The sequence below is a fragment of the Rhamphochromis longiceps genome, linkage group LG6 (genome assembly GCF_057381845.1).
Source record: "Rhamphochromis longiceps isolate RC_006_pf linkage group LG6, R_longiceps_female_GT1.1, whole genome shotgun sequence".
NCBI classification, from domain to species: Eukaryota; Metazoa; Chordata; class Actinopteri; order Cichliformes; family Cichlidae; genus Rhamphochromis; species Rhamphochromis longiceps.
In genome coordinates, this window is record NC_140562.1 from 16964886 (window position 1) to 16978240 (window position 13355).

The 13355-nt window shown below is 47.1% G+C and overlaps 1 protein-coding gene across 2 annotated transcripts; it reads left to right on the plus strand.

Annotated features, from left to right (window-relative positions):
- The first annotated feature begins 7406 nt into the window (after positions 1 to 7406).
- LOC146667770 (uncharacterized) lies at positions 7407 to 12233 on the plus strand. 2 transcript variants are annotated; one of them, XM_085409451.1, is made up of 2 exons: positions 7407 to 8766; positions 11569 to 12233. In XM_085409451.1, the coding sequence occupies exons 1-2, from the start codon at positions 7582 to 7584 to the stop codon at positions 11929 to 11931; spliced, it is 1548 nt and encodes a 515-aa protein (XP_085265577.1). In that variant the 5' UTR covers positions 7407 to 7581; the 3' UTR covers positions 11932 to 12233. The 2 variants fall into 2 exon arrangements, with proteins under 2 accessions (XP_085265577.1, XP_085265578.1); XM_085409452.1 differs by having other exon boundaries at positions 12106 to 12233.
- Positions 12234 to 13355: the final 1122 nt, after the last annotated feature.

Genomic DNA, 13355 nt, shown 5'->3' on the forward strand with positions numbered 1-13355 from the left:
CTCTCTGTGTGCATCTCTCTCCCTTTTTTTTTTGTCTCTCTATGATTATTCGGCCCCTCTCTCTCTCTGACTGTTGCTCAAACATGATGTATTTGCTTATACTCGGTTAACGCAAAAAAGATGGACAGAAACTGCTTTTGATCAGTTTAGAATAATAAGGCTGAAAAAGAAAGAAAGCACCCTTTGTCTGTAGTTTTCACATTGCTTTTTTCCCCACTATGATGTTGAATCCGGGAAGAAACTGGTTCCAGGATTACAGCTATGAACTCATTTTATACTGTTTCACAAGTTCGGCCACGATAAGTGAAAACATGTGATGAGGAGAGGTGAAGTTTACCTTTTCTATTCTAGCAATTAAAAAAGGAATGCAGCCACATGTTGGTGTTTGTTTCAAGTCTTGATTTCGGCAATATATCCATTGCTGTCAATTCTTTTCATTTGGAAACAGAAGTGACCAAGACTTCTTGGACGGTCATATTATCCAATTGCTATCCAAGACTTAGAAGCACACTTAGAAATGGAGACAGTGTTGAGAGGTTTATTTACAAAACATGAGAAGAATCTGAGCCAAAGGAGTGCTTAGGGTAACTTCAACAAAGTAATGATTGAAACTGTACGATTCAGCATAGACTGGATGAGATGCACTGGTGGGTGATGAGCTGATGGAGTGCAGTGATCCCAGTGGAGACACACCGGGAGGACTTCACAGGGTTTGCTCACTCACACTCACACCAGAGAAACATGGCAGGAGGCGTGAGAGATGGTGAGAAAAGGGAGGAGAGAAATACACTGGGGGCAACTACCAACCATGTCATGTAATAATGATTAACTTTAAGCCCTGGTACATTCTCTTCTGCTTATCAGGGTCGCGGGGTGGGGAGGGAGGCTGGAGCCAATCCCAACTATCATGGATGAGTTATAAAATGTCACCAAAATGTATTGCTTTATTACGAATTGAGCCATAGAAACTAAACTTGCTTTTGCACTGCGCAGTATACATGTTTATTCTGACAGCCTCAAGTCATCTGAGGAAAGCAGTTCTTGAAACATGGCTTCCTCTATTTTTTTATCCCCCAGGGCTTGTTCCCATCCTTTGAGCTACACGTGATTTAATAAGACATGTCGTGAGCTTATGTGATCGAAATAACTAAAATATCAGATACTTCCGAATTATCAGTAAAAAATATTTTTCTTGGACAAAAGAGATGTGACTTATTCATGTCTCGGCCAGTCATTCAGAGCATTTTAAAGGAGAAAAGAATTCTTCGGTTGAAAGGAAATGTTCAAATATAAAGTCATATTCAGCCTCCGATGAGGTTTACGGTGAATTTGAGAGGTCACGAGCCAACAAGCGAGCTGTGAACCGTGTGTTAGACCACCAGCTTAAACGATTAAAGGCTTTTGATGCGTGAAGACGCTGTGCCTCTCCGCCTTTGGACTGCAAAAAGAATCCCATAAATTTCACATCTTTTGTAATCAATGCTGTTTAGAAGGCATGTGTTGAATGGTTACCTTGGCAATCTCAGTGAATTACCATTTCTTATTCATTTACTTATTCAGCCTGACATTGTGTTCTTTTTAGCTGAGGCTCTGACATAACCACTTGATGAGCTTTAGCACAGCCGCTGCAGTTATTATCATTTCAATCAAATGATGAACTTGAAAGTTTCTTCTTGTTACATTTATTAAAGAAGTCAATAGAAGCTTTATCGTCTGTACGGTCTGGCACACAGCCACCTGGTGTCAACCCTGTGTCAGTTTCATTCACACAGGTATGCTCTTCTATTTACAATAGATCGCACAAATTGTTGATACCTCTTTTTCTCAGACTTTCACTAGTCCTAATGTTTTTTTTATCATTTAAAAGCAAGTTAGAACTGTTCGCTGTTGTCATAGCTCATATTTGACTTTTGCTTTCACTGCATGTCTTTGTTGTGGCACCAAAAGCTTCCTTGAGTTTATGAGAAGATCATCCACATTACAGCATTATAGTAGGCGAACACTGCAACTTACCCAAGTGCTTAAACTAACAAGTCGTCCTAAGCACCTTCAGAACTGCCTTAATTGTTCATGACATTGATTCAACAAGGTCTTCCACTCCACTACATCCCCAAGGCACTCTAAGAGAAATCTGGTGACTGTGGAGAACATTTAGAGTGAATTCATTGTTATGTTTTTTTTAGTGTGAGGACTGTCTAAGTCTGCGGAAGTCTGTGTGGGAGTGAGAAGGAGTGGGAACTGAGTATAAACAAAAAGTGAGCCGTTTATTACGGCTGATAAAACATGAATACAAAATAAAGCAAATAGGGGCGTAAACTAAACTAAAACCTAAACTGGAAAAACTAGTCTATGATAACTGTGACAAAAAGGACGTGAACATGATTCAGGGCAGGAGCATTTGAGAAACTATAAGGAAAAACCATGAAGTATGAAGATGACCATAGCCGAATCATGAAGTACCTGAGCTTGACATAACATGGCGGGGGGAAAACAGATGATCTGACAAAGACTGAACGAAAGCACACGGACTAAATGCACACATGAGGTGATCAGGGGAAGTGGAAACATATGGGGAAACAGCTGACTGTAATTAACATACAAAACACGTTGAACATGGAAATGCCTGACTCTTCAAAATAAAACAGGAAACATTGAGAGACGTGACAACACAAGAGTGACAATAAGGAACAAACAGATAGGGCTGGGTATCGTCACTGATTTCTAGAATCGATTCGATTCCATTCGATTTGAATGGAGGAAATTTTGCCTCAGACAGTCAGGATCTGATCACTTACATGTCCATATTTTTATATCTATAAAAACAAAGTTGACACTTGTGAGACTTTATCAAAGATGTAAGCATGACGTGTCTGAGGATAAAACACAGAAAAACATGAAGGCGACTTTCCTGGCCTGGGATTTTATAGCAGATGACCTTAAAAATATTCTGCAGTAGATCAAAAGTGAAAGAAAACCACTAATCAACATATGAACATTACCTGATGCTGCTGAAGTGAAGCAGAGCAAAGTTACAGAGGTTTTATTAGAGACACAGCTAAGCGTTTTGCAATTTTTGTATAATTTTAAGAAGTTTACATTTGTTCAGTAGCCTGTTGAACAGCAGAGATGAGGCTCTCTTTTCAAAAGTAAGTGAAAGAAAAAGAAACAGCAGCCGGCAGCGCTGTAAAGAACAGTAGACTTGTTCGTAATAAGCAAGCGATGGTGTGATTTTATCGTGGTGGAAGCAAAACAGCAAAAGTCAGAGGGAATTCATGACGATATTTATGTGAAGCGTAGTTTGGATCTTCTTTGGCTGCTGGTTGAGTCAATATTGTTTGGAGAGGTAAAAAGGGCATAAACACAAAGCTCAGACCCGCCGAAACATCAGAATCAGCAAGCTTTATTGATTACTTATTTGCAAAAGTAATTAGTTACATTTTAAAAACATGATTTGCAACCTGAATAGGTAATAAAGCAATTAATCTTTCAGCATAATCCATCATATAAAGTGTAATCAAATGAAAAAGTCTCTTTTTAAAACTTTTAAATTATATGCAACATTCACTGACTGGAAGAAATTTGTTTAACATTTAAACCTATTTTCTGCACATTCCAGCACCTATGCATATTCTGCTTTATTTATAAAATAAAATATTTTTTTGTGTTTACACTCACTCTTTCAACTAGATGCAAGTAAAACACAGCAGAAAAATCAAAAATCAAATCAAAAAGACTCAGCAGTCCTGTTGCTCTATTTTCACCTGTATAACAGGAGTAGGGTAGGCGGAGGTTTGCCCTGGTGCAGGTGTGCCGCAGTGGTCATGTCAGTGGAAGGATGCGGGAGTTTCTCTATGAATTTCACATTCCCGTGGCAACGCACTCGGTGCTTGCTCGGAACTTTAGGGGTTTTTTTCGCTGCAAAAAGATGTTTTCTTCCCACGCAGTGAACAGCGGACGCTAATGTTTTTGTCACTTTTTACGGAATCAAACTCAAAGTAAGGTCAGTACTTCCACGCTTTAAACGCTGCATGCTCATACTCTCTCCCGCACTCGTTATATTATCCATTGTTGATCTGCACACAGCTGTTGTCACGAACGTCGCACTCGCTTACGTCATTGTCATGAGACACTCTCGCAAACGAAATCACGGTTTAGTAACGCAGTAACGCAGCGTGCTTAGGGAAAAGTAACAGTAATCTAATTACCTTTTTTTGCAATACTAATCCATTACTTTACTCGTTACTCCAAAAAAGTAATCGGATTACAGTAACTTGTAACAAGAAAAGACTTATAAACCAGGAGTTGTAGAAGAAACAAAAACTAGAATGAAACTCAACTAAATCCTAACCAATAATAACAACAACACACGAGCTAAGATATTTCAAATACAATATAAGAAACTGCTGGGTCACAGAACCAGCTCCTGACAAGGACAGATAATATAAAACAAATACTCTCATTGGTTTAAGTACATTTTTAGGAATGTGTGTTTTTACCTGCCATTAAGCAACGTCCTACTTTGCAGGTATTTATTCATTTGCACAAACCTGTAATCCCCCCATCTAATCCATGAAAATATGTGAATGCACTCAGTACAAATACATATATGCTCCAATAATTTCTGCTCATGCATTCACAGACGAGCTTGCATGGACTAAAAGCCACGCGCACTCTCCACTTTCTGCATTAAACCTCCTTTAACAAATCCTCCACCTCCTTCATTCTCAACAGCCCGCAGAGCCCTCTCTCATGTCCGATGAATGGACTCCTCCGAGGAGCAGTTTTACCTCCAGCCTCTGCTAAAGAGCTCTCTCGGAGACTCTTGTCTTTGTCGAGGCATCTAAATTGTACACGCATACACACATTTTTTGCTGTTTGCAAAGCAATCTTGCACATCTATAACCAGCAACCTTCTGTCCAATTAGATCTCTCCCTGTCTTACTGTGTATAATTCCAGTTGATGGTTGCTCCTTCTTTCTGCTTCGCATATAAATTGCTAAACATGGTTTCATGATGTCTGTCTAACCGCACTGCTCGAACGCTGCAAACAGTCACAGATGATGGAGCAACAGAGCATAAAAAGAATACAAGATGTAGAATAAACACACACTGCTGTATGTGTGCGAGTGTGCGTCTGATTCTGCAGCAGAGATTTTGTGATTCCTAACAAAGATTTTGCCGAACAAATCTCTCCAGTTTTTTCAGTCCACCACATGCTCTTCAATATAACAATCAATGCCACTAATTCACCTTTTTGCTGATGAGTTGGGGACGGTAAAGGTCTTCTTTGCAGAAATGTAACAATTCTTTCAACAAGGGGCACAACAATAGAAACCCAATCATGTTTCAGAAGGTGATATTTACTGTGATTACAAGCGAGGGTGACATGAACAGGGTTTTTTTCGTCAGTGAAATAACCTCTTGTTGTAGAAAAGGTCACCGTTCGTGTCTTGGTACTGTGCCTGTGTTTCAGTGGAGACTAAGAAAGTGTTAAGTTTATAGTTTGTTTGTTTTTCCTGCAGAGACCTAGGAGACGGTAACAGATTACTTTTCTTTTTCCAGTTCAGTGTTTTTAGAAGTTCTTTTTCTAGTTAACATTTGCAAACTTTCGTCATTTGAGCTCATTAATGATTCCAGCAGTTCTGCCAGCATTAAAATGTTGGTAGTCGATGTTTGAACTCACAAGCAGGAGAGGTTAAAGGAGCTTGACTGAGTCTGACTTCAAGGTCGGCAAAGGGCGCTCAATCGGTGAAGCCAAACACACTCGAGAACGAGCAAAAACAACAAGAGCAGGAAAAAAAAGGCTGGCGAAAGCAGGAAGCCTAACAAAAGCAGAGAGTCTGACACAACGGCTGCAGGGACAGGATTTACAGTGAAATTACAATGAGAGAGAAGCTGGTACGACTCAGCGGTCATGTAGTGTGTTTTACACCAACTACAGGGCCTGTGAAAAATCTTTTTTCACAGGTACAGGAGGTCTTCCTGTTCTTGCTGCAGGAAGACGTGACAGCAGAATGGGAACAAACTGAGGCTGCCGTGAAGATCGGGAGGCTGGAACAGGTGAAAGTCAGAGTCATCTTAAAAGTTAACTGCTTCGCATTTAAGGCAGAAACACACGAGCGGCACCGTGCTGCTTATTTAACTCTTCACCAGAAAGTAAATAATGAATGAGAATGTAAATGGAGCTGCCTGAATCAGCTATAAAAATATAAAGAAAGAAATGCCTCAATAAATAATTCAAATGTCAATATATTCACCAACAGTTTAAAAATTATATGTGGGCATGATTTCAGTTTTTTTAAATGCATAAAATATGGCATTACTTGAAATTTCAGTTTATTAACTAATTCTCCTGTTATGGTTCTCTACTATTCAATTATTAGCACCATTTAATAATGTAAATATGGTTACTTATAATTGCATTCTCCACAAGCATTTATATCTATCTCTGTATTTTCTAATTACATTTCTTTTGGGATTATGCTGTTTTATGAAAATGAAGGAGCTGCCTTTCAAAGTGTGTCCTCGTGCCTGTCAGCAGAGGCGGAGCCAGACATTTGAAACACCCGGGGCTTAGCCCTGAAGGGTAGTATACATGTGGATTTTTTTTTCTTTTTTCTTTTTTTTGGGGAGGGGGGGGGGGGGGGGGGGTGTAGAAATGACTGAAAGATTAATTGGCTCTGTTTTGAGTTTTGTTCAAAAAAGAATGACTTCATATAGGGAAAAAAAGATATCACATATACAGGACACCTTAAACTAGTTTTTTAATTAAGCAGCAAGGCAGAACAAGGTCAGGGCTGCATCAAGACACGAGGACTAAACCCCAATTCAACCAGACCCAGAACTGATCCGGAATTAAAACAGGACTACAAGAGTTCAAAATCAGGACTACTTAGGATTTAACCAAGACAGAACCAGAATCAGAACTAGATGATAGTAGCACTAAAAATCATCATAGACCTGCACTACACTTATTTTTTAATTCTACCAAAGTACACTATGTAGATTCACAAAAGTTTATATAATTATTTAGCCTTGTTGTGCAAACAAGCCTGCATAACTTAATAAATATAGAATTTGAAAAATAACAAACCTAAAAAGAAACACTAGGTACGAGATACACGAGGACCTATGATACGGTGATACTTTTGGTAAACAACCATTTGACTAACATGTGTGTCTCACCTGCTCTTGTTCCATCTCTGTTCTGTCCTGTCTCCTCTCTCTCCCTCTCTGTTCCTCTCTCTCCCTCTTTGTGCTGACAATCATCAAATATACAGTTGAAACCAGATATTTACAAACTCTTCAGATAAAAACACAACACTTTTATAATTGTAACATCAAATCAGACTAAATGTTTATTTTTTTAGATTGATAAATATAAAAAACATATTTGTTAACTGTGGCGTGGGTGTGGTCCTTGGCCAGCTGCAGAGGAGGCGTGACGCAGTGAGCTCCCGGGGCGGCGCAGGGGCGGGGTGAACAGGTGTGCTGGGATCTGACAGTGATTGTGTCTCTTTATGTGTTGGCAGTGACAGACGGAGAAGGAACGTGACAGCAGAGAAAGAGAGCGCGGAGTACATGTGTCCACTACAACCCGAGCTTAATAAAAAGTTCTGCACTGTCAAAAGTCGCTCCGGCTGGTATTTCTTGGGTCCACCGTTACACTGGTGCCGAAACCCACGCGTGATGTCCGGTCCCCTGCCGGCTCCCCCTGCTCCCCCGGCGGCGCCGCCGCCCGCCCCGCCGCCCGCCCAGCCGCTGCAGATCTTGGGCCAGATGATGATGGACATGGCGGCGATGGCGGCTCGTCAGGCGGCCACGCAGGACCAACAGTTGGCGTTGCTTCGCCTGCAAGCGGAGCAGCAGACCGCGGCTCTGGGGCAGCTGCTGGGGAATGCGGCCGCGCCGGCTCCCGCCCCTCCGCTGTCGGTGACGTTGCACCGGATGCGGGATGGGGAGGACCCGCTGGTTTTCATCGAGGCTTTCCAGGCCACGGCGGTGGCCTGTCGGTGGCCGGAGGAGGAGTGGGCCGCCCGGCTGCTGCCGCTTCTGTCGGGTGAGGCCCAGACGGCGGCGCTGAGCCTGCCCCCCGGCTCGCGGGGGGTGTTCGAGGACGTGTGCCGGGCGGTGCTGGATCGTTTGGGGCTCTCCCCGGAGGATTACCGCCGTCAGTTCCGGGCCAGCAGGATGTCGGGGGGGGAGCGGCCGTTTGCCTGGGCTCGGCAGCTGGAGGATGCGGCGGCGAGGTGGCTGCGACCGGGCCCCTCGGCTGGGGAGACGCGGATGCTGACCATGGTCGTCCTCGAGCAGTTCGTGGGAGGCCTGCCCGAGGCGACGGCTCGTTGGGTTCGCTGCCACCGCCCGGCGGATTTGACGGCGGCGGTGACGCTGGCAGAGGACCATCTGGCGGCCGACCCGGGACCGGGCCGTGAGGAGCCGCGGCGGGGCGCCCGTGTTCCGCCGCCCAGGCCACCGGCGGCGGCGTCGCAGAGGAGAGGCGGCGGCCCTGCGGGAACGGAGCAGGCAGCAGGGTGGAGCCCCAGGAACCCGTTCCGGCCGCTGCTTCCCGCCGGAACCCCGGCGGCCGCCGAGGTTGCCCCGGAGCCACGGGGAGCCGCACAGACGCCGGGGCCGGACTGTTGGAAGTGTGGGCGGCCGGGGCACCTGCGCCGAGACTGTCCGCTCATGGAGGTGGGGCAGGTGTTCCGCGTTGCCGGCGCTCCAGCGCCCGCCCCCGGTCCAGGAGTGACGTACCGCGTGCCGGTAAGGTGTCAAGGGGGTATTCGCCATGCTTTGGTGGACATGGGCTGCACGCAGACTCTGGTCCACCAAAGTTTGGTTCGCCCCGGGGCATTGTTGGAGGCTGACTGGGTGGAGGTTAAATGTGTGCACGGGGATGTTCACAAGTACCCAGTAGTGTCACTGTTGCTGAAATTCAGGGGCAAAACGCATAGAGTGAAGGCGGCGGTTAGCCCGCGCCTGTCGCATCCCCTTATTTTGGGTACGAATTGGCCGGGGTTCCACAGCTTACTGGGGCAGTACGCGGGGATGCGATCGCGGTCTGTAAATTCGTGTGACGTTTGCGCGGCGCTCGGCGGTGACGCGGGGTCGACCGACGCTGACTCTGGGGGGGAGGAGGAGGCGGGGACTTCCACGGAAGCCCCGCCGCCTCCCGTTGTGTACCCCACGGAAGATTTTCCACTAGAGCAGTCTCGGGACGACACCCTACGCTCAGCCTATGACCAAGTGATGGATATTGATGGTCGCTCGGTGCGCCCCGACGCTGCGCGAACGTACCCTCATTTCCAATTGCGGAACGATCGGCTTTATAGAGTGAGCCGTGACACTCACACTAATGAAATCCGCACACAGTTGTTGGTGCCGCAAAGCCGCCGGGAAATGATTTTCCAGGCGGCTCATTCGAACCCCATGGCAGGGCACTTGGGTGGCGAGAAAACTCTGGAGCGCATAATGGCCCGATTCTATTGGCCGGGCATTTGGGCCGACGTGCGCCGTTGGTGTGCGTCGTGCCCCGAATGCCAGCTGGTTAACCAGCCGGCCGTACCAAAGGCGCCGTTGCGCCCATTACCGCTGATGGAGATCCCGTTTGAGCGTATTGGCATGGATCTCATCGGGCCATTGCACCGGAGTGCACGCGGCTATCGCTTTGTGCTGGTCCTGGTGGACTACGCAACGCGGTACCCGGAAGCAGTGCCGCTACGCACCATTTCAGCGAAGAGCGTGGCGCAGGCACTGTTTCAGGTCATCTCCCGAGTCGGTATTCCGAAAGAAATACTGACTGACCAGGGCACGTCGTTCATGTCGCGCACATTGCGGGAACTGTATGAATTACTGGGTATTAAATCTATTCGGACCAGCGTCTACCACCCTCAGACTGATGGGTTGGTGGAGAGGCTGAATAAGACTTTAAAATCCATGATTCGTAAGTTCATTCGCGAGGATGAACGCAATTGGGATCGCTGGTTAGACCCTCTGTTGTTTGCAGTGCGGGAGGTGCCCCAGGCCTCCACGGGATTTTCTCCCTTCGAGCTGTTATACGGCAGGAAGCCGCGGGGGGTGCTCGACCTGATTAAGGAAAACTGGGAGGAAGGTCCGAGCCCTGCGAAAAGTGAAATTCAGTACGTGCTGGACCTGCGAGCAAAGCTGCACACACTGGGGAGGCTCTCGCGGGAGAATTTGCTCCAGGCCCAGCAGCGGCAGCGACGCCTGTATGACAGAGGGGCTAGACTCAGGCAATTTTCACCGGGAGATAAGGTGCTTGTGTTACTTCCTTCTTCCAGCTCTAAATTACTCGCCAAGTGGCAAGGACCCTTCGTGGTCACACAGCGAGTGGGGGACGTTGATTATGAAGTGGTACGGTCGGACAGGGGCGGGGCCACGCAGATTTACCACCTCAACCTCCTCAAAGCCTGGAGGGAGGCGGAGACCGCTTCTCTAGTGAGCTTGGTAAGAGGGAGAGATGAGTTGGGGCCGGAGGCGCCAAAGTCTAGCATCCCCGCCTCCCTCCATTGCAGTGACCATCTCACACAGGCCCAGAGGGCGGATGTTGCTGCATTGCAACAGCGCTTTGCCGACGTGTTCTCCCCCTTGCCCGGCCGTACTTCTCTCATAGAGCACCATTTTGAGACGCGGCCTGGCGTGACGGTGCGTTCACGGCCCTACAGGCTGCCGGAACATAGAAGGCAAATTGTTTTCCGGGAATTGAAGGAAATGCTGAGGCTGGGAGTAATAGAAGAATCACACAGTGCTTGGTGTAGCCCCATCGTCCTTGTAGTAAAGAAGGATGGGTCTATACGGTTCTGTGTCGATTATCGCAGAGTGAATGAGGTGTCACGTTTTGATGCTTATCCCATGCCCCGGGTCGACGAGCTCCTGGACCGGTTGGGCACCGCTCGCTTTTTTACGACTCTGGATTTAACCAAGGGCTACTGGCAGATTCCCTTGTCTACAGAGTCCCGGGAAAAGACGGCCTTCTCCACTCCGTATGGGTTATACCAATTCGTGACGCTTCCGTTCGGCTTGTTCGGCGCCCCTGCCACTTTTCAGCGCCTCATGGACCGGGTGCTGCGGCCCCACGCTGCCTATGCTGCCGCCTACCTAGACGACGTCATCATTTACAGTGACACGTGGGCGGGGCATGTGCGGTGTGTGGCCGCGGTGCTGGAGTCCCTGAGGCAGGCGGGGCTCACGGCCAACCCGAAGAAGTGTGCGGTTGGACGGAGGGAGGTACAGTATTTGGGGTACCACTTGGGGAGCGGGCAGGTGCGACCTCAAGTGGAGAAGACGGCGGCGATTGCATCCTGCCCGCGTCCCAAGACGAAAAAAGAGGTGAGACGGTTTCTGGGGCTGGCCGGCTATTACCGGCGGTTCGTCCCAGGGTTCGCGGACCTGACCAGCCCCCTGACTGATCTCACCCGCAAGGGTGCCCCAGATCTGGTCCAGTGGACGGAGCGGTGCCAGGCGGCGTTTGTGCAGGTGAAACGGGCTCTCTGTGGAGAGCCGCTGCTGTTCACACCTAACTTCTCCCTCCCTTTCTGTCTGCAGACTGACGCCTCGAGCAGAGGGCTGGGGGCCGTTTTGTCCCAGCAGGTGGGGGGAGTTGACCGGCCGGTCGCTTACATCAGCCGGAAGCTCACGGACCGCGAGTCACGGTACAGCACCGTAGAGAAGGAGTGCCTGGCGATCCGGTGGGCGGTCGACTCCCTTCGCTACTACCTCCTGGGCCGCCCGTTCACCCTCTGCTCGGACCACGCCCCGCTGCAGTGGCTCCACCGCATGAAGGATGCCAACGCCCGGATCACTCGGTGGTATCTGGCCATGCAGCCCTTTAAGTTCAAGGTGATCCATAGGCCGGGCGCGCAGATGGTCGTGGCCGATTTCCTCTCTCGCTCGCGGGGGGGGGAGTAGGTTCGGCCGGATGGGCCCCGGCCTCAGTCGGGCGGTGGGGATGTGTGGCGTGGGTGTGGTCCTTGGCCAGCTGCAGAGGAGGCGTGACGCAGTGAGCTCCCGGGGCGGCGCAGGGGCGGGGTGAACAGGTGTGCTGGGATCTGACAGTGATTGTGTCTCTTTATGTGTTGGCAGTGACAGACGGAGAAGGAACGTGACAGCAGAGAAAGAGAGCGCGGAGTACATGTGTCCACTACAACCCGAGCTTAATAAAAAGTTCTGCACTGTCAAAAGTCGCTCCGGCTGGTATTTCTTGGGTCCACCGTTACATTAACTTTAAGAGTAAAGAGAGAAACTATCTGTATTTCTTAATTGCAAATGGCACCAAATTGTATTCAAACTGAGCCACACTTATGGAGCTCCACAATTCTTTTCCTGGTGTTTTGGTTGATATCTCTTAATTTTCCCATTTCAAAGAAACAGGCTCTGTGTTTTGCCTTATATGCATCCACAGCTGTGCCACCAATTTACTCACATGGACTCTACTAACCTATCAGAAGCTTCTTCAGCTCAGAATGGAATCATCTGGTTTTCTTATTAATTAACAAACTTAGTGTACATGTACTCCTAAATTTGATGAAAGTGATAAAAAATAGCTCTGTCTCTCTTTATTCTGACATTTAACTAATTCAAAAGATATTTCAATATTTATCTAAAACAAAAGTTTAATCTAAATTGATGTTGTACAGAAAAAATGTTTTATGTTTTCTCCCTAAAGTGTATGTAAATATCTGGTTACAAATGTGAATATCCTGCTGTGTACTGAAATCCCTCTTGTTTTGCATAGAAATATACTGAACAACATACAAAGCATAATATATAAAATAACATTTACCTGAGTTTTTTCTTTGAAAGAAGCCTCTAATGTCCATTCTTATATTTCAGTACATAACTGAAACCGATTTAGTCAGGGAGGGTAAGAACTGAAAATATGAAATAAACACACGTAAGATAAGACTATTAAAAAAAAAAAAAAAAAAAAGCATTTGTTCGGCTTTTCATTTCGCCATTTGTTGATTCACTTGAAGAGCAAGTAACGTAATATTGGTCAAGTGATCAGTTTGATATCAATCTTTTGTGATACACCGTCATATTTACATTATTTGTACAGTACGAATGATTTGCTTTGGTACCTGGTCAAACTTAAGCTCTCCTTAGTATGGCTGGCTCCGTTACTCCAACAGCGCACTCACAGGCACAAGAGCACCTGGCTGCAGCCCCGCCCCCTCGCTCAGTTGCTTAGTGCCTGAGCTCGGATCATACCAATATCAGGGGGGATTCACGCACAGTCGTAAATTCCCACTGTGTGCATTATGTGCTTCGAATATTGTGTGTACTTTTTGTTTTATACAGTTGTCAGCCAGGCATCTAACTATGAAAAAATT